The sequence below is a fragment of the Rhineura floridana genome, chromosome 7, assembly GCF_030035675.1.
Source record: "Rhineura floridana isolate rRhiFlo1 chromosome 7, rRhiFlo1.hap2, whole genome shotgun sequence".
Taxonomy (NCBI): Eukaryota; Metazoa; Chordata; class Lepidosauria; order Squamata; family Rhineuridae; genus Rhineura; species Rhineura floridana.
Window position 1 is genome coordinate 96,237,718 of NC_084486.1, and position 26,756 is coordinate 96,264,473.

The following is a 26,756-nucleotide window of genomic DNA, read 5'->3' on the forward strand; positions in this document are numbered from 1 at the left end:
GCAACTAAAATGACAGAATGCAGCAATTACAAACAAGCCAACATCCTAATGATAAAATACAGCCTCCATAATAAATATTCTCAGGGTTTGCTTTAGCCTCCTAAATGTGTCACATGACCCCTTATAACAGGCTGCCAAAACTCCATCAGACATAGCTGGGAACTTGTAGGCTGCTGCAGGGAATTTGGGAGGTTGTCTGCAGGAGTTAACTTTGGTAGAAACCTCATTATTTCACTCATTAAATTTTAAGAGAGATCTCACACTCAGGAACACAAACTGCATTGGTGGAGGCACTTCTGGTGTTCATTAAATAGTGGATCACATGAATCTAACAATGGCTAGTCAAGTTGCTGTACAACACAGCTTTTTGAGGTTAAACCCTGCAAACCTGAATAGGGATAAAAATATGGGCATCACCCATTATAAAGGTGACAGATATGTTTCTTGTCTGTGGCCAGGTGCTAGCAAAGGGAAGTGAGAGCTCCACCACCTCCCGAACTATTGCTCAGCCCTCTTGGGCCCTGTATGCCATTCTCCAAGGAGAGGGTACCCAGAAAAGTTTTGCTAAAGTTCAGCAGGCTGACACTGCAAGCCCCATTCTTCTGAAGGTGAATAATGGCTTTTCACGGAGGGAAAGTGGCCTAAGCCAAACCAGGCATGCATTACATCACACCAGGCTTTGCCAACCTGGTGCCCTCCAGATGATTTGGACTACATGTTCTACCAGCCCCAGCCAGGGGTTGGTAGGAGAAACTCCAACTGGGGAGATGCTGCAGAAGCAGGGAGACAAAGAGGTCACTAGAACAGCCCATGGCCGGATGTTAGAAGAGCAGGTTTGTATCTCTGGCTCATCTACGTATTGCTGAGGAGCTATCAAATAATTATTTCCCTTATCTGAACCTATTTTTCCTTCCATTTCTTGTTCATCTCTCTTTGTAATGCACACTATACTCAGGGAAATATCTAAGTTTAGTCATGTGTTTTTGACCAATATGAATCACTATATTTTATACCTGAAAAGATTATCTGAGATATTCTGGATGATCTCAGGAGGCAATCTTTGGAATGTACAGGCCATTTATCTTGTTTTCACAGGAAAGAACAGCAGTCTTCTTTTATTCTATGCAACAGCACTAAACTAAGTCTCATTGCTATTATTCTCCTATTCCCTTCCATATTCTCTACCCTGCCCCTCTCTATTTCCATCCTATTATTCACTTCTGGTGCTTTTGTCCTAGCATCTCACATCTCCTAGGATTTGTTCCTCCTTGCCCTTGTGTTTGGCAAATGCTCTGCACCTTTCCCCTACTTCATGTATGTATCTACTCCCATCATGATCACTGTTGTTTATATCAGGGGACCACTGTTAAACTGACTGAGTGACTTTGCAGGTCACCATGGATGCCTCATTTGACTAGGAGCTACATGAACACAGAACAGACATTTTCAGTCCACGCTCCCTAGTACAATGATCTTTGTTACTTGCTTTAACATGGTTCTCAGTGATGAGCTGAGCATGAGCAATTGAAAGCAACAACCATGTTTCCAATGTTGACAGACTGGATGGAATGCGGCATCTCATATTTCCTTGTACTGTAAATGGAGACGCTTGGCTAGTCCATTAGCCCAGGGAGAAATTACTTATACACTCATCTTAAGCATATTAATTGAGTCCAATTGGTGTCAATGGGAATTACTTCCAGGTAAAAGTGCTTAGGTCTGCAGCTTTAATGTCTGTATAATTCATCCAGCCAGACTGAAACAAGGTTCAGTAACCGCATCTTTAATGTAACTAACAGCTGTAGAACCTATGAAACATGACAATCCAGGCCTAGACTATCCCAAGATTGCAGAGGAGTGATGATCTATGAATTCTCTTAAAGTTATTTCCAGACTCAGATAATTTGTCTGAGCATTGGGAATGGTAATTCAGTGTGCCTCACATCCACAAGCTACATGGGAACTATGTAGAACTACCACCCCCCCAATAGCTGATTGCTGCTCATTCAATTGGTGGACCAAATCTAGCAGAATCTGTATGGGTGGCATAGACCACAACACTTAGCGCAATACAAAACCCTTACAATAATGCATCTCTCTTCCTTGCAGTACCAACCTTTAACTTACAGTGTAGTACTAAAGCACTAAATCTGCCAAAGGGAAAGCTGCTGCCTGGAGGGAGACAGCCTTAGGCACACATTGGGCCAAAACTCTATCCTTCCATTACTAATGGCGAAACCTGCAATGAAGTCATCCATGCTTTGGCCAGTTCATAAATCTTTTTATTGCTTCATCACATACACTTTTACTGTTCCATAAATCCTTTTACAAGTGCAGCTGATGCTCTAGCAGGATTACAAAGGAATTTAGAAGATCATAACCAAGGCTGCCTTACAGATTAGAAAAGCAAAACAAAGCTGGGGATGCAATGACCTTCTGCCTCTTAATGCTACCCATTCTGCCAGTGTTGAAATCTCAAGCAATACAGAATGCCAATGGCCAGGTAGAAGGTGTTCATGATGCTGACAAATAGCTCTGTTCTCACAAGTCTGAGGAAATCTGCCAGAGTTTGGAACCAGACTATGAATAAAGTTGGTCTGACATATTTGGAACAACATGTATGAAAGTGTCAAGTTCAGAGAACAAAAAGAAATCCAACCATGGGGCTATCAATAAAGCTTTGTATGCTACCTGCAACCACACAGATTTATTACTAAAGATGGAGAGTAGAATGGTATGTGTTTCTAGATGATACTAAATGCTTTGTTCTCTTGCTCAGAATTAGCAACCCCTCCATTTTGCCTACAAAAACTTGTCTGTATCTCAGGGTTGCGCACTTTTGCAACAGCAGCAGATAGTGATCCAATAAAAGATACATTTTCCTTATTTTGTGTTTCATTGCTTTTAAGGACACATGCTGTGCACCTTGCATGGCTACTTACCAAAACAATAAATGATAACATAAATCCAGTGCAAATCCCTGCCTATTTGCATATATGAACAGTATTAGCATTTGTGCCCAGCTCTTGCTAGCACACAGAATGGGTAATTAATTTTTGGAAACTACCTTGAGATGTAGGATAGCTTTATCAATAGCTTTAGCCATAATAGCTAAATGGAACAGACATGTACAGAGGTAGTATGCCTATGCATATACTGCATATATAAATGCCATATGCTGGTGATAACAAGGTATGTCTTCATGTCTAGCTTGTGAACACCTGAAAGCATCTGGTTAGCCTGCAGAAAAAAAATCAAGACTAGATGGACCTTGCTCTGCTCCAGCAAGCAGTTATTGCGTCCTTAACTTCTTGCTTCCAGAACAACATACTGATGCTTTGTGGATAGGAATGCAAAAGACTGACTTGCCAATTGAGGCTGCTTCATTTTCATATCATCCCAGGTCATATAAATACAAGCATTCAACACTCAGAAAATATTTTAAACAGTTAATTAGACAGCCTTAACCTAGAGGTTTCATTTAGAGACAATAGATAAGTTGTTAGGTTTTCTGTTCTTCTACCATTGTGATGATAGAATACAGCATTGACACTGCAATGTGCTGAAACAAAATGGAAAGCAATCCTTTTCACCTTGCTCTCATTTTTATCTGCATCAGCCAAGTGGAGGGGACTGGAGGAACTGCTCTTACTAGCAGCTTGGAGTAGTGCAGAGGGATTTTTCACTGCTACAAACGTGCAGAACTTGTCCTTGCCCCAGAATTCTTCCACAATTTGGTATTATAAAGGAAATTTTATTCTTTCTATTCTTCCATAATAAATTCTGCTATAGTTAGCAAAATGCCTTGTTTCAGGTAAGACTTCTTCAATGCAGAAGGTTTCCAGCATCGTAACAGAATGATCATCCACTGCTCTGCCACCTTAACTTCCCACTCAAATCAGTTGGGCAATGTGGAATTAGGAAAGTATCCTGTTCACATAAATGAATCGCTTGCTTGTTTCATCTTCTGCATTCTCAAAAATTTTTCTATCATGTAGTTTTCATCAGAAGTCACTGTGGCCTTGGCAGTACCTTTTCTTCTTCCTTCCTCCTGTCACTATATTCAGAATTTTGGGATGCAAATGCTCAAATCCCAGGAATTGTTTCCTTCATTCTGTGCATTGTAGGCCTTGCATGGAGGTTGCCAAAAGATCATAACACTTAAATGTGTGGTGTGTCTTCATGCCACCACCACCAGCCACATGGGATGTATGCTATTATCAATGAGGCGCTACAGACTTTGGCCTCCACACGGGGGCTGTAACCTTTGAGAATAGCCTTCTCAAAAAAAGGTTGGTGAGATTTTAAAAATGAAGGAGGAAATGTGTTGGCAGGATTAATTCAAGACATGGCATGCTGCAGATCAGTGCAGGAAAAAACACCTGCAGAAACCTTTGTTTTGTTTCAAAAGGAATGGGTCAATCTGCTGCCTATTAATAACTCGTAAAATTTCTCCACAGAGTAGGACAGAATTTATATGAGGTCCTACCTACATATTTTTGCCTTGGTTTATGCCAGCTGTCTCAAATTTGTCCTGATGGAGCTGCCCTTACAATATTCCTGCCACCGGGCTGTCTGCTTACTTTTGCCTTATAGAAATAATTATTTCAATTTTAAAAAAAATGCTGTCAGAGACAAACTGCTGGTTTTGGAAAACTGTCAGCAGTGGGAACACATCAGAGGACCAAGGACACATGCAGAAGTACAGTAATGGCCCAGGGAACAAGACTTCAGTTAATAGACATTAAAAAGTGCAGAAATGCCAAAAAAGAGCACCATAACGGTAGGGAAAAGATGTAACATACATACAAACAATCCAGTGTTATTTGGAGAGTGGTAAATATGTTTGCTAAAAGATTTGCTGGCTACAGGGGTGGCAAGGTCATACTGAAGAATCTCCTATAGAGAGCCCAGAAAGTAAAATTCCATCCAAATGTCATGGCACAGAAAACTAACTTGCTGAACAAAGAGACAGCAAATGGCAACCATGGGGATGTGTGCAATCTGATCTCAAAAAAGGGAAGTCTCCACCTGTATTACAAAAAAGAATCTTAAGGCAGAGAGCATAACCTGCTCCGGCGTTGGGCAAACTTTTCTTTATTCATCTACATCTCAGAATCACCATCAATCTCAGTAAACGTGATCCAAACACAGGGACACTTCTCCAATATTATACTTTCCTGGCCACATTTAAAAATACACATAGAAATAAGCCAGAAATGCATGTAACACCATAAATATGTGTACTTTGAAGAAATTTCTAGAAGCTTTGATAAGTACTCATTTGCCACAATATGTGTGTGCCATCCTTCCTCCAAAGACCTCAAAACAGGGTAAATGGGGGTTTTGTAGAGCTGAGTTGAAATTGGAGAGTTTCCTCCAAATATTCTCCACCATTTGTGGAGATGGGCACTACCCTCCACCACCGTCCCACAATGCCCTAGAATGATAGAACTTCTCTGATGATGTAAAATGGCAGCCAGGCTGCCAACACAGCAGCAGCAGCAAAGGAAGGAAGGAAGGAAGGAAGGAAGGAAGGAAGGAAGGAAGGAAATAAGCTGTGTTACTACCACTACTAATGGTGATCCCCTTCCCCAAGAAACTACTGGAAAATTTCTTCTCCCCTGGAAAAATTCAATGACACCTCCCCCGCCCAATTTCTCTATCTACAAATATGGTGGAGAATTTTGAGATGCCATTTGCACACAGCTCTAATTTTCAGGTGATGGGCTACAAGCTGGGCTCCATGCTGGCTGGGCTGACGGGAGTTGGGAGTCAAACAACATTTGGGGAGGTTCCATGTCCCTGTATCATATCCTGACTTCCCCACAGCTATAATGGGACCCTCTAAGGAGTCAGGCTCCAAGGACGAAGTTCAAATCTCTCACATTTCCTTCATAAGTGTATATTACTGTAAGAACAGGTAGCTATATAACATATATTGTCCCTTACAGCTTAGTAAAAAACATACAATGAGAAAGTCAAATAAAAAATCATTTGTGGACTATAACTAATGTTTGTGCTCAGCATTCTAATACCAGTGTGTTAGAAAGATGATATAAATTTATAGCTATGATTTTTTGAGTTGTGTATCTTTGGCAGTTTTAACAATCACTTGCATAGTCTAGTACAGTGGCTTCCAACCTTTTTTCCCCACGGACCACTTGAAAATAGCTGAGGGTCCTGGCAGACCACTTTATGATTTTTTCTTTTTCATTACAATTTTAGCAATTGTAAAGTGCTGTGCCTGGTGCTGCATGATTTTTAATAATTTTTAATAAAAATGATTTTTATTGCTTCCTTTTTATATATATTATTTTATTGCTGTTTTATTGCAGGGGTTCCCAAACTGTGGTCCATGTACCGCCAGTGGTCCGCAAGCTTCATTCAAGTAGTCTGCAGTGTGTCTGTGGAAGATGGGAGATAGCACATTCATCACATTGGATATTCATATTTATTTTGAATTTTATTTAGATTGCTTTTTTATTTCTTATATTGTACTTTATTTTACTGAAGTTTGAATTCTATGGAATCACAACTGCTACAGCAGGCAAAAAAATCAGCAATTTTCAAGTGGTCCATGAGGAAAAATGTTTGGGAATCATTGATTTAGGGAATCTGATAAGAGATTTCTGGAAAAGATATATTCTGATTTGCCACTGTAGAACTATTACAGAGCTTAGAAACTTTCTATACAAAGGATCCCATCATCCATATTCACACTGGTCTCATTACATTGTTTTAAATTTCTTTAAAACCATTAGGTTCCAGCACCAAGTTCTATTGGCTTCTGTGCTATCAGCTGAATTTATGTCCCTTTAAAATTAGATCCAGAGACATTTTGTCCAAAAATTAAAATTATGAAAATCTCAGGAATATACAGCCAAGCATTTGAAGGTCAGAGGACAAGAGTAACTACCGATTTAGTGTGAAATCTTAATTCCACCCGTTTGCAGTACACTTTTGGTTAATCTTTAATTCCATGACTGCATGTTCATGATCCATCCATTTGAATTATGAGTACGTTCTCCCCAATACTTTAGGCTCACATGTTACTTTGAAATAAAGTCTGGGAGACCTCTTTTCTAAAGTGCAAATTGGATTTCAGCTGCTCCCAATTTGGTTTTCTTCCCCTATCTCATTTCCTGCATTGGCTGTGGTTTCCTTAGGTATTGCTGCTGGCTGTAATCTGAAGAGCCCTAAAGAGGTGTACGCATTTGTGTTGGAGATTTCCCCTGAAACACCTGAGAACTGTCGAATATAATTGTTTACAGCTGATTCTGTATGCACAGCAAGCACATAAAGTATGTGTAGGTGCGAGCAGAGAAGTGTAGATGGACAGTGATTACTCAATGGCCAAGACTGCTGCCTTGCTATTTATTATCCTATTAACTTTCCTAATACGGTTATAAAGGCTCATTTGCTGCCTTTCACAAGAGCACAGTCTGCTTTCTGGGAAAGATCTGAATATGATCTGTTTACTAAACAGCTGATGAAAAGCCATATGCTCAGATTTCACTGTGACTAATGAATTCATATATTTTAAAAGAAGGAAGTTTAAAACGGCACTTTACAGAATGAAGAAAATAAAAATGTTCCCTCCAAGACCTTGTCTTTGCTCATCAATCTACCTATAGCAAGCATAAAGACAGTTACTCTTTACAGTAATCTGTTACAAATTCCCATTTCTGGTGAGCTGAGGTTCATGTGCAGGCCTGTCTCTCAGGGAGCATATGCAGGAAGGCTGATGACAAGCTCATACTACAGATAACTGGCTGAGAAGCAGATGACAAACAAGTATCAAATATCTCAGCTTCTCATTTTTTGTAAAATTATGTATTCGTAAAAATAATTGAAGAACCTGTTTAAACATCTGACACAAATAAAAGCTAGCAGGCACAATGATCAAAGGCTAAGGATTTCCTTCAGTACTTTTTGAAGCCTTACATTCTCCATTTCCTTGCTTTCTAATCTCAGTTTCCTCTGCTGAGTATTTCTGAAGGAATTCCTCACTCCCATACAAGCTTAAACATCTGCTAGAACAATGCTTGTTCTAGTTTCAAGTTCTCTACCAACATGTTCATAAGAATCCTTCTCTACATTCCACTTTTACAGGCCAGAACTCATAGCAAGCCTCTAATGTCAAAGCAACTGTCTACACCTTCCTCAAAATGACCCGTTCCCTTCCTTAGGTATCTCACTTCTGTCCATTTCTCCTGCCTTTTCCCTCCATATATTTTTCACTCAGTCTTTTTGGTTTTATGTTTCCTCCAAGTGAGACTATGATGCTTAAGATGCTTTTAAATGTTTTTAATGGGATTTTATTGTTATTTTTTATTGTTTAAAGGCAAAATAGACATTTATGAAATAAATAAAAATAAATATTACATTTCTGAACACTGCTCAACAGAAGACAATTATGTGGAGTTGTTGCAACTTTCCTGACTTCTTCCCCACTCACCTCGACCAGTGCTGTAGTGCTGTAGCTTATCACTGTACACTGCCTCTTTGCTGTATGCTCGCTTCCTAGGAAAATGAAAAGCAAATGCTAGTTCAATCGGTGCCTAAGCAATACACTTTTACATAGGTCTTTTACAGGGACGTTTTTTAGCTCCTCTTAGAAGTACCCGAATCGCAGCTATCCTATCCATGTTTATTCAGACCTAAGTCTCACTGTGTTCAACGGGGCTTGCTACCTGTGTGTTTAGGATTGCAGTCTAATTCTTTCAACTGATGCCAAGTTAAAAGTGAAACCTACACAGTGTAACCAACATGGTGCTCTCCATATGTTGTTTGACTCCAACTCTCATCATCCCTGACCATTGGCTATGCTTGCTGAGGCTGATGGGAGTTGTAGTTCAACAACATCTGGAGCATACCACATTGCTTACACCTGGGTAACGCATGCACTTTGCACATTTTGACAGTCTGTTTTGCTTTCCTTGTTACAGTGGTGGGCTTTAGCTCTTCTGCCACCCTCCTTCTTAACTAGTTTAAAAACATGTCACTGAGAAAAGCACAACTGGCATGAACAACTGGGACAATTCCTCATACAGATTTCTGCAGTGATGTAAGAAATAAGAAGGGGGTGGAGGATGAAAATAAACTGTTGAAACTAAGTTTTGAACATCACTGAAACACCATAACCCTTTTACAAGGTGGCTGGAGCAAGGCCGGGGGGGGGGTAAAGATGATGAAGACTGAAAAGTCAGACCAGCCTGTGCACCACTGTGGCCAAGTATGGAATATACATATCAGGACTGGCCTAAGACATTTTTCTGCCTGCGTCAAAGGACAAAATGGTATCCCCTTCTATTCCATGTACATAGCCAGACTGGCAGTTGAATCTTACTTTGACATTGGTGACAGGACAGCATCCTGCATTGCACCAGAGAGCAACAGGCTAACTTAGGGGGTACAGGGCATGTGGCAAACATAGCTCTGTCCTCCAGCATCTCATCACCATTCCCCACCCCCCAGCATTTTCCACCTAAAGCAACCATCTCACTCTCCCTAACAATAGGGCCGGTTTTGTAAACCACAAATTTACTTTTCTTCCAGAGCATAGTTTGGTAGACCTGTGTATATCAAACTCAGGACCAATATTGGAAAGCAGAGGCACATGGAAAGCTTTCTAAAAAAAGTTACCTCAAATGCAAAGACTGATATAGCTCATGTTGTTGTTTTTAATCTGGCATCCTTCATAAGGGGAGAATGCATACAAGATTCTGTCCTCATGTGTAAGTGTTTTCGAGCTGGAACATCAGCCCCACAGATCAGTAGTTAGCTATTCAGTTTAATTCATCCAGCACTGCCCTGCAGTCTATTAGTGTATTCTCACAATTTCCTCTAGGAAGGTTCAGTCTTTGGAATGAAAGCTAAATTTATAATGTGGCAAATGGTACCTGCTGCAAACAATTGAAATAGCCACTAAGGAGACAATAAAGACGACCCCTGCTGCTGCAGACCCGGCAATCAATGGCAGTTGTTCTCTCAGTTCTGACTTGTAGTCATCTGGAAAAGAAAACAGTTTTGTAATATTATTGCCTACTCATACTAACCTTTGCTGCTAATAGTAAATCTCTATTATTTATTCCATCTTTGTATTCCACCATTTCTCCAAGGAGTGCAGGAGGGTCTATATAAGTGATCTCGTTTTGTTCTACACGTTGTGAAATCAGGATAGGCAGACACTGGCTGCATTCAGACATCTTGGTAGACTATGGGTTTATAACAGGTGTGGGGAACGTTTGGCTCTCCAGATGTTGCTGAAAGACAACTCCCATTAACCCTAGTCATTAGCCATGCTTGCTGAGGCTGCTGGGAGCTGTAGTTCAGCAACATATGGAGTTTCCTACACATGGTTTCCTACACATGGTTTACCATGACAGGAATGAGCCTAGCCTCCCCCTAGGATTACACATTTCACCCTCTGGCACAGCTATGAGACGATCAGAAACTCCTGATTTCAGTTAATTCCTGATCTCACTTAACTACAGTTTAGTATTATATCCTATCTCTATATTGTGGTTAATCTTAACTGAAACAAACCAGCTTCATAAACCACAGTTTGAAGTCAGCTTGTTTTTAAAAAAACATAGTTAAGATTATCCACATTTTGTTGGGTTTGATGACATCAAGTTGTGGTTTATTAAAACTGGAAGTGCACAGGCCTGTAACAGGCTTGGTTTGTTCTTATAAACCATAGGTGTCAGGCTAAGACCTTTTTATTCACTCAGGGCTTTGGTAACTAAGGCTGCAATCCAATACACACTTACCTGGGAATAAGTCCCATTCAGCCCAATAAATTATGAACTATGGAGTGAAGTCAGAAACATTATCAAGGAAGAATGCAAAAAGACAATACCTCTAGTTAAAAAGAGAGAAAGACCTCAATGGATGACTGAAGAAACTCTTAAAATAGTTAGAGAGAGAAGGAAAGCAAAAGCAAAGGAGATAGAAACACAGCCAGAACCCTAAATGCAATTAGTACATTGTAATAGTTACTGTATAGAAATAGAAGAAGACAACAAAAAGGGTAGAACAAGAGCCCTATTCCAAAAGATTAGAGAAATTAAAGGGAAATTTAAACCAAGAGTAGGGATGTTGAATAATCAACAGGGGAACACACTGACTGACAGAGATGAAATAAAGGAAGATGGATGCAATACACTGATGAACTCTACAAAAGAGATGCAAAGATGACAGATTCATTCACAGAGGAACCGTATGATGAAGAACCAGAAATTTTAGAATATGAGGTGAAAGCTGTTCTTAAAATACTTGGAAGAAACAAATCACCAGGAATAGATGGCATACCAATAGAGCTGCTACAAGTTACTGAGACTGAATCTGTCCACATTTTGACAAAAATCTGTCAAGAAATATGGAAAACTAAACAATGACCAACAGACTGGAAGTATTCAATATACATCCTAATTCCAAAGAAAGGGGATCCCAGGGAATGCAGTAATTACCGAACTATTGCCTTAATATCCCATGCAAGTAAAGTAATGCTCAAGATCCTACAACAAAGGCTCTTGCCATATATGGAGTGAGAAATGCCAGATGTCCAAGATGGATTTAGAAAGGGAAGAGGCACCAGAGATCGTATCACAAACATATGTTGGATAATGGAACGGAGCAAGGAATTTCAGAAGTAAATCACCCTGTGCTTTATAGATTACAGCAAAGCCTTTGATTGTGTAGATCATGAAAAACTATGGAATGCTTTAAAAGAAATGGGGGTGCCACAGCATCTGATGGTCCTGATGAGCAACCTATACTCTGGACAAGAGGCTACTGTAAGGACAGAATATGGAGAAACCGATTGGTTCCCTATCGGAAAGGGTGTGAGATAGGGGTGTATTTTATCACCCTACTTGTTTAATCTATATACAGAACATATCATATGGAAAGTGGGATTGGACCAAGATGAATGAGATGTGAAAACTGGAGGGAGAAATAGTAATAATTTAAGATATGCAGATGATACCATACTATTTTTGTTTTGTTCACCGCCCAGAGAGCTATTCGCTATGGGCGGTTTAAAAATGAAATAAATAAAATAAATAAATAAAATAAATATTAGCAGAAACCATTAATTATTTGAAATGAATGCTGATGAACACTAAAGAGGAAAGCACAAAAGCAGGACTACAGCTGAATGTCAAGAAGACTAAAATAATGACAACAGAAGATTTATGTAACTAAAGTTGACAACGAGGACATTGAACTTGTCAAGGATTATCAATACCTTGGCACAGTCATTAACCAAAAGGGAGACAATAGTCAAGAAATTAGAAGAAGTCTAGGACTGGAGAGGGCAGCTATGAGAGAACTAGAAAAGGTCCTCAAATGCAAAGATGTATCACTGAACACTAAAAGTCAGGATCATTCAGACCATGGTATTTCCAATCTCTATGTTTGGATGTGAAAGTTGGACAGTGAAAAAAGTAAGTAAGAGAAAAATCAACTCATTTGAAATGTGGTGTTGGAGGAGAGCCTTGTGTATACCACAGACAGCAAAAAAGACAAATAATTGGGTGTTAGAACAAATTAAACCAGAATTATCACTAGAAGCTAAAATGATGAAACTGAGGTTATCATACTTTGGACACATAATGAGAAGACATGATTCACTAGAAAAGACAATAATGCTGGGAAAACAGAAGGGAGTAGAAAAAGAGGAAGGCCAAACCAGAGATGGATTGATTCCATAAAGGAAGCCATGGACCTGAACTTGTAAGATCTGAACAGGGTGGTTCATGACAGATGCTATTGGAGGTCGCTCATTCATAGGGTCGCCATAAGTCGTATTCAACTTGAAGGCACATAACAACAACCCAATGAAGCTTACTTCTGAGTAGACATGCACTGGATTGCAGCCTAAGCTGACTTCTATGGTGGTACTCATCTTTTAGTGGGATGGGCAGGACTTGTCCTTGTTATTATGCTACTGTATGAGCATTTTAGATATATTGTATTCCACATTATGTTACATTTTCTGCTTTTGTCTTACCTGATCTTGTCAAGTCACTTTGAGATTTATTTTTTTTAAAAAGCCACTAACAAATGTAAACAACAACAATAACTTTCAAATTCAGCAAACAATTTGCTCAACATCACCGAGTGAGTTCTTTGGCTGAGCAGGGATCAACCTGGTCTAAACATCCATCCACCACATAATACTGTTTCTAAGAGCCAGTCTCTGCCATATCTATATTACAAGGGCTCTCAGATCCTAAACTTTGCAGTTCCACAAGTTGTGTGGTTGGGTAGGAAAGAGAAATACTTAAAAATAGCTCAGTTCTCATGTAACACCAAATCATGGTTTGTCACTACAAGAAAAAGCCTGGAAGGAACCTCAGACTTGCACATTCTTTCCTCCCCCTCCATCCTCTCTTGCACACTCAGAATAATTTAATTACTTTATGTTTTTTTCAAACCTTGGTTTGCCATTACGTTTGAACATTCAAGCTACAGTTTACAGGACTGCAATCCAGGATCAAATAATATCCTTTGCAATACCCTCTGGCTTTCTTAATAAGTTCTTCAGATAAAGAGAGCTCTCTATTTGTTCAGTCCTTACTACAATGGACTTATAGACAACATCAGTTAACATTTTAATTTTTATTAACATTATTGTTCATCTTCTGATAAATCTGCCACTAATACCTAACAGCTTAAAATAAATTCATACAAATAGAAATAGTTCACACCTCCTCTCAATTTTCTTCTTCTCTTTTGCAGCTAATTACTGATAACCTGCTTTATCTCTTCTGATGCTTAAATCCTGAACAAATTCTCATCTAACCATCAATTATTATTTAATAATACACAATATCCATTCTTGTTAGATTTTAATTAGGTGCATATATTTCAGACAGAATGTTCTCCTTGCCTGCCTAATTGTAAGTATTTAGAAATCATTTTAGAAAATGTTCGTCTATTTAGCCATACAGTGTGCATACCTGCTCCCCATTTTCTTCTTTAACTAAAACTCCTGGACACTAGAAAAAGAGGCATGTGTAGCAAAATGGACTTTTCTAGACTTTGAAATAACTTCCTAGTAAAAGTGCTCCATGGATTCACCAGAATGAGACAAAAACACCCATAATATTTATAAGGGAAAATAATAGATTGATTAGACAGCATTCGAAATTGCCTTTATTCATTTACTAAAAACCCTTCACTTTGAGTGGCAGTTTAAGAGTGAACTCACACAACCCCTTTGTGGGGTGTGTTTCATATTTGGTTGATTTGCTTTTGGTCAACCCAGTTTTGAATGAGTATGCAGTGAGAAGTCACAGGAGTAGGCCCATCATGCATGCAAACTCAAGGGCAACTTTCTTGCATACAACCGTGATCAGCTAGTTTGTATGGCAAACCTATTGGCTCTCCTAGTTCAATGCTTAAAGCAGGACCACAAAGAAAACTGCCAATATAGTTTGAAGAAAGCCTAAATATGTGCATGAATCCAACCTATTTTAATAAAGAATCCTTCAAACTCTGACAATCCTCTCAGCCCAATTTTTTATTCTTATTTTTCTCACCAGATTCAAAATCATGGCACTTATACAGCACTTATGCAGACAACTAAACCACCTGAGGCTGCGCACTCTCACCCCAAGGTAGCTTGGCCATTTTACCTGATAATTAGCAAGGAGGGTGTTGCAACACATGATAGTAGAATGTGATATAAAATCTGCATGGACTTGTACTTCCAACATGGACCAGCCCATATGTTAAGACCTGGGGCAGCACAGTCGGTTGAGGCAGCCCAGGCAGGGCGTTGTTGCACATTTGGCTTCCTAACACTGAGCGTTCCTGCCACTTAGTGAAAGGGAGAGAGATGAAAGGAGCTCTGCCGCCATGCCTGCGTCGCACGGAGCTCCCTTTGCCTCAACCCTCCCTCTCTCACTAAGCAGCAGTGATGCTTGGCATTGGGAATCTAAGTGCACAACATCATCCTGCCTGTGTAGCCAGACAACTGTTGCAGACTGAGATCACTGTCAGAGGCCCCTCATCTTTCATTTCATCTTTAATTTGTATACCGCCTTTCCACATCACTGCACTCAAGGCAGTTTACAACCATAGAAATGTCAAAAATATACAGAAATAACCATCCTATAATGCTACAAAATACAAAATAATATATAAAAAAACCTTAAACAACAAATGTTACAAAAATACATAATATTACATATACAAGTATTACACCAATACAAATTACTAATAAATAAAACGCATAGCAGTTCCTTCTACTTCCAAGATACACATCCTCTCAGGCTCCTGGCTCTCACCCAGGACCTAAACATAGCTCACCCCCAGAATCTCACAACAAAGAAGGGACCTGGGAACTGCTTACATCATCAACTAGATGCTAAGGTAGATGGCAATTCATATAAAATATCAAAGTAACGTACAAAATATACAGTAAAATATACAATAAAACATAAAACACCATACAAACAATACAAAATAATCATCAAAATAACTAATCAAAATGAAGTTTAGAGAACTGCGTAGGTAGGTCGGCACAAAAAGGTCTTGAAGAGACACCCAACAGTTAACAGAGCGGATGCCTGCTGAAACTCCACGAGAGGAGTACACCACAACGATGATACTAAAATGCCCTATTTCTAATTAAGATCTCAGACTGCAGAATTTGCTACGATATCAGCCACGCCTTCTGAAGGTGACCATGGGGCCTGCTCCCTGTCGCATGTGTGATGGTAGAGAAGGAAGCCAAGCTAGGGGTGGGTGCAGGCCTCAACTCGCATTGGGGGCTTGCTAGACAACACGGCCTGGAGATCTTCTGAAGTTAAGTTTGTTGCAATTGGTAAGAGGGCCTTGTTAGCTGTGGCACCCTATCTGTGGAACACACTCCCCAGGGAGGCTCACCTGGCACCTATTCTTAGGTCCTTTTGGCACCTGGCAAAGACCTTTTTATTTTCCCAGGATTTTAAAAGCATTAGCTGAATCTAGGGATATGGATGAAATTCGATTCAGTTCATGTTTAAAGGTGAACCTACCAAATTTGCACTTTCAAAAACAATATGTGAACTGAAGCACAGCCATCTTTGAAATTCACACTGAGCCAAATTTTGCAATGCAGTTCTCCACAAAAATGCATATACTATGGTAAAGTGTGCATACAAGTATATATTACTGGAAATAACACACAAAATGCATTATTGCTTTGCAAAAATGTGCATATTAGGCAAAATATGTATACTGTGAGAAATTCACACTAAAATGATGATGAATTTACTTTTTTTTAAAAATTCACAAACTGATGTGAAAATGTGGGGAGCTGAATTTAAGATGGGAAAAATGAGAAACAGAGAAACTGAATTTGACAGATTCACCCATCCCTAGCTGAATCTCACGTTCTTATTTCTTCTGCTACATTGTTTATTGACCATTATATTAGCTACCCTGAGAGTAGCTTACTTAGAGTGGAATTTTTTACAAGCAAGCTAATAATTATCTAACCAGTTGTGTGTGTATTTGTGCATATGTGGAGGCATCAGAAACATGTTGTCTACCTCTTCCATTTGTTCCTTATTTTGTCAACACACAATGATGAGAAGTCATCAAAAGGGCTCATATTTGTCCTTCTCCTTGAGCTAAAATGTGAACCATTCTTTATAATATAATTTACCAGATGGGTTGGGTTTTGCATTGATCTTTGGGTTCTGAGAAACTGAATTATTCACATTTTAAAACTGAATCTTGTCCAATTCTATAGAAGTAGTAGCTATGATACAGTCAAGTCTTAGGGCTGCTTGACACATTATGGAAATCAGATGTGTCTTTAAAGGCTGTGTATAAAAGCAGTGAATTCTGATCAATTGCTGGCTTACAGACACATGCAGGAATCATTTTTATCAGTGGATGTATCTTTTAAAATACATTTGTCTCCCTAACACATTATAGTTTTAGTATGTGCCTTAGATGTACACATTAGAAATGTAATATGTGACACAGTCCTGGAGGATAACTATGTGAGATGCTTTAATCCTGATGAACTGAGAGTGAATGTTGATTATGGGCAAACCTTAAATACTAATTCTAACTTAGTAGGGTAAAGAACAGGATACAGGGCCTTGGAACTTCATCAGTCTTCCTGGTGACATTGAAGGTTCTACCCACATTCAAATGAATGCAGGTAGATGATCCTCACACCTTCCCTGCTCAAGATGAGGAGGTCAGAAACACAGAGGGTACAACTAGAACCCACCAGGATATTGCAGGTGGAGCTTGCTCTATGCCTCCTACTTGGTTATTTTCTGTTCACGCATAATACCTACACAGGGCTGTGGTCATGGGCTTAGGTGTTTAGAGTTGATTCTAGTCAAGTCAAGAGCAAGGTTTCAAATCCCTGCGTGTTAATTCTTTCAGACTATTGTGTGCCAAGTAGTGGCCGACCTTGGTGTAACAAATAGAAGCAGCAAAGAGGCGTTTCAAGGGTCTTGTCTGTATCATTCAGGATGGTTATACCTGCTTAAGCCCCTTGAAAAAATCTGATGGGAAGCTGTGACATAGTTTCACTGAACCCTGCTCAGACTTTCACTGGAACTTACTTTCCTCCAAAAAGTGGTCCTAGGAGAAGGCTAGAGCAAAGTGTACAGAATTGGATAAACTCAGTGAGAAGAGCACCTCTCCAAGCATAGGCATGACTGTGGTATCTTGTTTCATCTTTCTCTACCACTGAGGGAATCACTTTCATTCTTCTACGCCCTTTTATTAGTTGTTTGTTGCTAGTGTATTTGTCTTAATTGTGCTTAAATAAACTCCTTGAATTTGAAAATCTAAAACTGCTGTGCATGGGTTTCTTTTGAAATCCAAAAAGAACTGTTGCTATTAGACCTAGAAAGGTGGTATAGTGTTATACAAAGAAAGGACACTAGCAAAGGTGATCAGGCTCCGAATATATGCATTTAGTTTATTTCTGAACATTCTAAAAACATCAAATTTTATTAGATAGTCACAGACCCATGCTTCCTAAAACTGAAGTTTATCATATGTTAGGTGCAAACAACTAGGAATGGCATATTACACTACACCCGTACAAATCCTCTGTACATACATCACTAGCCACTGCTGGATGCAGAATACTGGACCGCTACTCTGACCCAGAGAAGCTATTCTGATGCCTCCCTAGCTTGCATGCAAACATTGAAAGGCCATTCATATGCAGATAGAGGGGGAAATCACTTGCATGGTCAGAGCAAAAACAGAAATAAGAGATTTCAGTCAGATTAGTTCTCCAGCTGGCAATTAATCAAACATCTCTGTAAATCACCTGGCTCTCACCACACTGCCCCACTGGGAGGCAAGGGTTTGGAGAGACAAGTTGATTTAATCCAATTATAGCTCGGAGGCTTGACAGTGTGCAATCTCCTTTCCTCCTTCCCTTCCTCTCTCAGTTCCCTCCCCACTCTCCTACCCCCCCTTTTCTGTCACACTCACCATCCGTCAGGGTTTGGAAGCACATTTTCCCACTGTATTTCCCATAGCCAGCCACTGTCCGAGCCCGAACCTGTACCACGTATACCATCCCTGGCCGCAGCCCATCAATTCGTGCGGTGTTGGTCTGGCTCTTGGCCATGGAGGAGTTGTACTCATTGTGGTCCTTCAGGGAACAGTAAATAAAAGACAAAGGTATTAATAAAAGGGAAGAAGCCTTTTCTGAAACTATTTCTAAGATTTATTTTTGTGCTGATAATTTGTTACAGTTATGGTGGTAACATAAAGCAACATTAAACGTCTTCCTTGTATTTCCCCTTCAACAGGGCCAAAGATCATGCAAGCAATGACATTTTGCAAGCTTCCCATTTGGCCTGGAGCATGGGATGCAATGAATGGATGATGGTGATGACTGGTAGTCTACTATCACCTAAAGAGTGCTGCAAGGATTCTCTATTTTTTCAGCAAGTGCTGATGGAGTTCAGGCTATATAAACAAAGAGTGCCCCAACTACATTTTTATTGCCACAAACTCTTTTTCAGTAACAGTGATATGATACACTGTTTACATATAATCAAAAAGGCAGATAGTCTTGTTGCTGTTCACTCCATTTAAAAAACACGCTAAATGAAGACGTCTGTACAATGGGCTGGCTCACCCATAACACTAAACAATGATTTAGCATTATGTGCACAAACAAGAAATTGGGCTCATGCAATCTCCACCCCAACCCCATCTCACACATACATACACTTCCCTTTTTTGCTTCTGGGCAGCCAGGAGAAGGACTTTCCTAGTCTCTACTTTGAGTTTTGTAGACTACTGACTTGTAATGTAACAACTCTTGTTAGTTTCTAAAAAGCCCAATGTCTATCCATAGGTTATGAAGCTGACTCGTTGAACTAACCAGAGCTTATTTTAAACCACAATCTCTGGGTTCATGCATAACAACAAACCAGGATTCTTTGAAACTGAAAGTACATGCAAGCAAGGTCATTCTCCTGGCTGCACAGGAAAGGGAGAGAGAAAATTGCAAGTATCAGGCTTTCCTCAGGTTTGCTCTAGCACCTGCACATAGCACTAAACCATGGTTTAGTGTTACAATCAAGCCAGCTCTAAGAGACGTTCCAGCCTCTGAAGAATTAAAAAACAAACAAACAAATGATGGAGAGCATAGCAGTAACGTATAACACCACATTAAAAATAATGACAACTGAATATGTAAGAGACTCTGGAAAAATACTTTTTAAAACCCCCTAAAAATAAGACTTCACCAAATAGTGCATGTCTATAGGGGAGAGAGTTGTATCACAAATCACCGATTCTGTCACAAAAGGTAGCCAATAGGTGCCTGCAATAGTTGGGTTGTGGACAATGTGGTGAGGTGCCGCTGCTCACCTGACCTCCACTTGCTTGCACTGCTGCTGCTTACTGGGAGATAGAGGGTTGAGGTGGCCATCAAATTGGCACAGGGCAAATGCATCAGATTGATTCACCTGCTGTGTTTACACCTCCCAGTAAGCAGCAATGATGTGACCAACAGAGGTCATGTGAGTGGTGGTGATGCACCACACTGTTCGCTATTGGTGTAACCACATTTCCACAACATGTTGGGAAAGGAACAAGATAGTGCCTAGTGAATGCTTTTGCAGAAAATGTGATATCCCTGCAAAAGATGTGCCACTTGGAGTGAGGGTATGCCTACTAGGTAAAACAAATGAATAACATTTATTGCACAGAAAGGTGACTGTGTGGAAAGGCTTTTAGTTGTTAGTATCCACTCCAGAATACTTAATCTAGCTAGCCTACCAACTCTTCTCAATGGACAGTATAAAAGAAACTGTCGCTGTATTTACACATGCATGTTCCCTACTCAAAGGTATACAAAGTGGTGACTCACAAATGTAAAACAGCCATTACAGATGAAACACAAAAGATAAGGCTTTTATCTCACCAAACACCCCTTCTCAAACACAATACTTTTCAGACTACCCAATGCACACACTGCACCAAGTGTTGCATTACTGAGCAATTTTACAATGAAAGCCTCTAACTCTTGTTTGCAGTCTCAGATATGTTGTGGTTATTAATTTAAGCCCCATTGCACCGTATGGAATATGATAATCCAAAACTGCAGATTTGGAATTAAAATTCAATATCCAAACTCAAATACTGATTTAGTGTCCTAAATATTTCATTACAGTACCTCTGGGCCCTATCAACAGACATTTTATCCCTCTCTTGAAAGTAGTGGCACTCTCTACTAAAATAACCAGTTACTAAGTAGAAGTATTACTACTACTCACAACTACTAAAACAACTGATTTGGCTGTTAAGGATTTTTATCAAACCTTGCTGAAAATTTAATTTGTGATTCAAAAACTCCATGTCAGCATTTCATCAAATTCTCCTTCCCAGACTTGCTCTTTGCCCCAGCTCTGCTGTGGTGTGAATGGAATGGTCTCAATGTGATTCCTGTTAAATAGCCCCCTTCTGTGTACTCACACAGACCCACAACTGGTCTGTGAAGTGCACATCAGGCACAGAGACATCACTATCTATTGTCTCAGTGACAATGAGGCCTCAAGAAATAATGCTACTCTGTCCAATTTTTCAGCCTGAAGACTGTCATACATTATTTCTTAAGCTTCACTTCCCAGATATTCACTTGACAGATAGGAAACTGAAGGTGAAAATCAGTAAGTTGCTCAAGGCTACCACTGTACCCAGTGCTTGAATGTGGGACTCCCTGATGTCCAGTTCCAATCTGCTTAGGGTGGCGAGATGGAAAAAGGCCAGGTCTCTGGCACATTTAATAGTTGTGTAGAGAAGGGAATATCAGCAGGTATAGTTTGTAGGACAAGCTGCATCTGCTGAAATCCCCTCTACTGTACAACTATTAAAAAGTGCAGTTGCCTGTCCTCTTTTTCATCTCACCACCCTATGTCAGCTTGACACTCAATTATCAAGACTCTATGTAGCTGCAGTATATTCTCTATTCTGAATCCAAATCCTTAAACTCATTTGTTCTGTCTCTCTGTTCCTTCTGCGCTAGTTCACTTCCCTCTGAATATTCATACATCAAGGCAGGAGAAAGGTCTAACACAATTGCGGAAATGCACAGAGGTCCAATGCTGCTGCAACCTCCCATGTCTGCTTAGATAGACCTGTAAGTCATAAATAATACCAGGAAAGGTTGGCAGGTCTATATGGTAGCACTGCAGTTGACACCTGCTTCCTGACAATCTGACGTCTGATATCATTCACTGAATGTCAGGGACTCATGGGCACAACTAGTTCTTCGCCCAATCCATAGCAATCTGTGCTGGGTTAAATCTATCCAGCTCTTATAAGGTAATAAAACAGGAGCTATCTCTTGGATATCAGGGGCTTAAGAAGGAGAGAGCTTTAAAAGGATAATACAGGCACAAGGGAGTGGCACAGAGTTGGCAAAACACTCACTATACATCACCAAGGCTAGCTCAGTGTGCAGATTGCCACTCCTAGCAAGCTATTACTCTCCAGAAACAATGATCTTTCAAGAATATGAGGAAATGAAACAAGTATACACAGCAGGCAAGCAGGAATCAATGGGGAGTCCCTGCTTTCAGTTAACTATTATTTTCAAGATTTTCTGCAGCAGCATGACTGAATGGTTTAGTGAAGCTTAGGGCATGAATTCCTTCTCTGCTACTACTTTATGGCTCAGGGAAGCAATGGGCAACAGAAACTAAGCTAAAGAAGTACACATTTGTTTAAGTGTGGGTGAGCTTGGAGCCATAGTGAGAATGTCAGGCTGGAATAGAAAAACTGTGCAAACTGTGAAAGAATGTCCTGAGGGAACAGCGTCCCATGAGCTCTTTATAGCCAGGTGTTACAAAGCTTTGATAGAGGGAGTGTTATGTACATAAACAGGCCTTCATATTGATAAAATGATAGGAATAGATTAGGCTAGACAAATATGTCAATTTCAGTGTCCCATTTCTCCCCCAATCTTAAATTCTATTCTCTACATTTCTGCATCAGTTTGTGATTACTTATTTTTTATTTTTGAAAATGCTCACATAAATTCAGCAGCATTTTAGTGCACAATTTTGTTAATATACACATTTTGCAAACAATTTTCCCTAATATAATAAATTGGATATGCTATTTTCATTAATATATGCATACATAATTTCCAGTAACATACACATTTTTTTACACATTACTTGGCTGGAGAACTGCGCTGCAAAGTTCAGAGAAGTCTGTATTTCAAAGGATAGCTGAGTTTTGGTTTGTGTATTGGTTCAGAAAGTGCAAATTAAGTAGTTTTGTATTAAAATGCCAATCAAATCAAATTTCTCCCCCATCCCTAGAAGAACTCAATGTATGGTGACCAGGAAGAAACCTGTAGTGTGGTAAATTGGTGCTGGAATGCAGAGAACTAATACAAATCAATTGTGGTGAGGGTCAATATGAACAACAGCTAACCTCACCTTACCCCTCTCAAATGGCTCAGGGCTTAGGCTACAAAGGTCTTTCAAAAATATCATTGCTGGGAAAAGAGCCTGCCTCAGAAATCTCACTGCTGTCACAGGGTATCTCCCCATTGATTTCAACTAAACTTTCAATCAGGCCAATACTACACATTCCACAACAGTGAAAAACAACAGCAGAGAGTGTTAAAGCCCCCAAGTCATTTATGCCCTTGCCCAACTCCCCTCACTCAAATACATTCAAGCTTACGGTGGATGGTCTTGAGCCCATAGTGCTGCTAATCTCGGGGATGCAGATCCGGCTCACCTTCTCATAGTAACGGATCTCATAGTCCAGGATGATGCCATTGGGCTGTTCTGGCTGAGGCCACGACAGTGTGATGCTCCTCATGGTGGCACTTACCTGGTGCATGATGGGAACTGTGGAGGGAGCTATGGAGAAAGGAGGAAACAGAAAGTGGAAGAAAAGTGAAAATTAACCTACGGGAAGGAGGATAAGAGCATTCTGAAGAGGCGGTAGAAATAAAACATTAGGACCAGGGAGAGGAAGGGACAGTGAGGGTGAAGGAGGAAAATGAATATTATATAAAATAGTACAGTTCAATGCAATAGCATAAAATATTCCACCATTCAAGAAAAAATATTTCTGTACTAGAACAATTAATGTGTAGAATTCCATGTTAACACACCACAATGCAGACCTGTTACATTTCTCCCTGTTATTTTTCTTCTTATATGTTGTAAGCTACTCTGGGCACAATTGTGTGGAAAAGAGGGTTACAAATAAACTACTGAATGAACAAAAATTAGTTGTTATTTTCAAGAGGCCGCAGCTCATTCTTCTAGATTGCTCACTCTCTCCATATCATCTGCAATCACTCAGTTTCTGTTCCCCTGTTTTTATTCCTGCAGCTCCCAATTACTCTTGTGGCTCCATGTCTCTTTGAACCTTTTATCAACACTATGATCTCTGCCTACTCCAAGTTTCTTTGCTGAGGTTTACTTTCCTAGGATATTGCCATAGGTCATACATCACATTTTCTGTTGTTCCTTCTTGGATCCACTGCCTTCTCCAACCACTGCTCTCAGCCTCCAATTTTCCTCTGTAAGTTCTTGACTCTCTCTTTACATTCCCTCCCTCAAGTGCCTTGCAGATTTTACCCTCTTCCCCTCAGTTTTCTGCTTCTCAGTCAGCTGCTACTTCTATTCCATTTCCTCCAGCCACTCTGACTAGAGATGAAGGAGGAATCCATTACAAATGGATTTATAAACAGGATACGGCTATTCTGACACACATCACATTGTTTCTCCCATTGAGCAGCCACTTACGTCTGACCTGCTCGTTCATTGTCAGGTTTTTGTTCTTTATTTTAAAGCCAGACTGATTATATGCAAAGAATACTATATATTTATAATGTGAAAGAGCTAATATGCATGCTGGACTATATTTCTGCAGCATAATTTTGTAAGTATTTACATGTTTTTTTATTAACTTATATGCATTGTTTTATATCTCTGTTTATATGCTGGTTACTTTAGGATATCTGAAGTGTATATTCCAAGGGTTACCAATATAGCACCCATGAGTGCACATGGTCCCATTGAGGTCTTCCCTGGCACCTAGAGGGTCCCCTCCCTTCAGTGAAATTAGGCTTGAAAAAGGCATTCTATTTTAGCAAACAGAATAGATTCTAGTGTGTGCTTGGTTGTGGTTATGTATGTGTGGTGCCCATAACAATTTCTCTGGGTTGCAAATGTGTCCAGAAAGGCTGGCAAATCCTTGGCATATGTGTATAAATTGTGTATAATATTGTAAAATGCATATAATATTTAAGAATTGTTCATATTTTAAGTAGAACCAGGGGAAATAATTTACTTCTCAAGGAGCAAGACAGTAATTAGGGGGGAAAAACCTTTGCAGATAAGCTCAGCACTGAGATTTCTCAACTCATTTCTCTTTCAACAAGCCTTTTAAGCAGAGATCTTATCCCAGTCTGCGTCTGTGTCGGAATTGCTTTTTAAGATGTTTTTAAACCTTTTTTTAAAAAAGATGTTTTGTTTTAATATGTTTTTAATGATGTTTTGTTTGCATACATTTTAAAATCTGTTTTTAAAATGTCTTAGAGTATTTTCAGTGTTTTGTTTGCCACCATGGGCTCCTTCTGGGAGGAAGGGAGAGATATAAATTGAATGAATGAATGAATGAATGAATGAATGAATGAACTATACTGAAACACCAAGTATGGTGATGGACTCCATCTCTCCATACTGGCTTGTAGAAATGTTTGCATTTGCATTGAATTTGCTCTTCAGTTGCAATACGCCAAAAAGACACACAAATTTTAGTGCTACGGTCCTACTTTTCTGTATCATGGCCAGTGATAGAAAAGAGACATTGGAGACATTGGCCAGAAATTATGCAGGGAATACATTTGCTGCACAGGTGGCATGGGAAAAGGCTTAAGGGCAAGGGTAGAGAAGCTTTTTCAACCCAAGGACCACATTCCCTAATGGGCAACCTTCTGTGGACTGCATGCCAGCAGTAGGGCAACAGAAATGACTCTTATCTTTGTATAGTAGGCTCCAGAGTCCAGCCATGCAAACGTCAGAGGTTTCTACACATATCTCTCTCCATCCGGGCAAACAAGGGGCATTATAACAGTCTGATACTTTACAGCCAGGCAAAAGAACTGGAGGAGGGTGAGGAACAGAGCCAATGAGGGGTGTCACCTGGGGAGAGTCCCAAGGGCCAGACACAGAAGTATGGAGGGCTGCATTTGCCCCTGGGCCTGAGGTTCCCCACCCCGCCTTATGGCTGGAAAGGCTTCAGGGTGTTGCTGCTGCTGCTAGTACTGCTTTGATAAGTAGGCTTGGAATTATGTTTCCTCAAAAACACATGGATTTCCACCACACTATGTAGCCATTTTTTTGCCAAAGCATTGGTTCAAAAAGATTCCAAAACAAACATTCATTGTCTTATCTTCGCTCCCCATTCTCTTTTCTCACAAACTCATGGGTGGGGGTCCCCTGAGAAGAAGCTGGGGAAATCTAAGAATGCAAAGTCGGAAGTGATGTTAGCGTTGACAAAGCAGGGATAGGGACAGACTGAGTCTTTCTAAATTGTTTCCCTATACAGGTGGGCCCCGCTTATATGGCAGGTTCCGTTCCGGACCCCCGCCGTAAAGCGGAAATCGCCATAAAGCAGAACCCCATTGAGTATAATGGGGCACGTCGCGCAAAAATGCCGCAAAATGCTGCAAAATCGGCTTTAAAACGGGGAATGAAAGTCACTGCATTAGCGGAACGCCGGGAAGCGAAGCGCCGGGAAGCAGGGCCCTACTGTAACGACTTTGCAGCCCTTTCCTCCCCATCATAGTAAGCCAAATTAAAGACAAATGGAAGCCAGCTTTCCCATACCCCAGCAGGCTTAAAGGAGAGCTAATGATCTTTCTTTTCCATTTAACTCAGGCTGTTTAGATTCATTCTCTGGGAAACAACTGGCCTTAGCAATAATATCCATTCCTAATGTAGAACAGCCTTCCCCATCCTGTCGCCCTCCAGATGTTTTGGACTACAAATCCCATCACTCTTAGCCAGTATGGAGCTGATGAGAATGACACAAACATCCAGAAGGCACCAGTTTGGATAAGGCTGGCTTAGAATATCTGGGAGAGTACCTCAAGAGTCTCACCACCATCTCCATTTAGCACATATGCTTACAACGAAGCTTGCTTTTACAGCAATGCCGCCCTCCCTTTGCCATGGTGATAAAGTTTTCTTATATTTAATTGCTGTTTGAAG

The 26,756-nt window shown here is 40.1% G+C and overlaps 1 protein-coding gene across 5 annotated transcripts in view; it reads right to left on the bottom strand.

The window, feature by feature from the left end:
- The window catches only part of EPHB1 (EPH receptor B1), a 457,257-nt gene that overhangs the window by 26,732 nt on the left and 403,769 nt on the right, over nucleotides 1–26,756 (bottom strand). For 3 of the 5 annotated variants that reach the window (XM_061636578.1, XM_061636581.1, XM_061636582.1), the window contains 4 exons: nucleotides 23,206–23,387; nucleotides 18,481–18,643; nucleotides 9,906–10,014; nucleotides 8,462–8,526 (listed from right to left, as the gene is read on the bottom strand). In XM_061636578.1, the coding sequence (XP_061492562.1) occupies nucleotides 8,462–8,526; nucleotides 9,906–10,014; nucleotides 18,481–18,643; nucleotides 23,206–23,387 (519 nt within the window). Of the gene's footprint in view, nucleotides 1–5,105; nucleotides 6,408–8,461; nucleotides 8,527–9,905; nucleotides 10,015–18,480; nucleotides 18,644–23,205; nucleotides 23,388–26,756 lie in introns of those variants that run through there. The other 2 variants (XM_061636583.1, XM_061636580.1) reach the window with 2 other exon arrangements.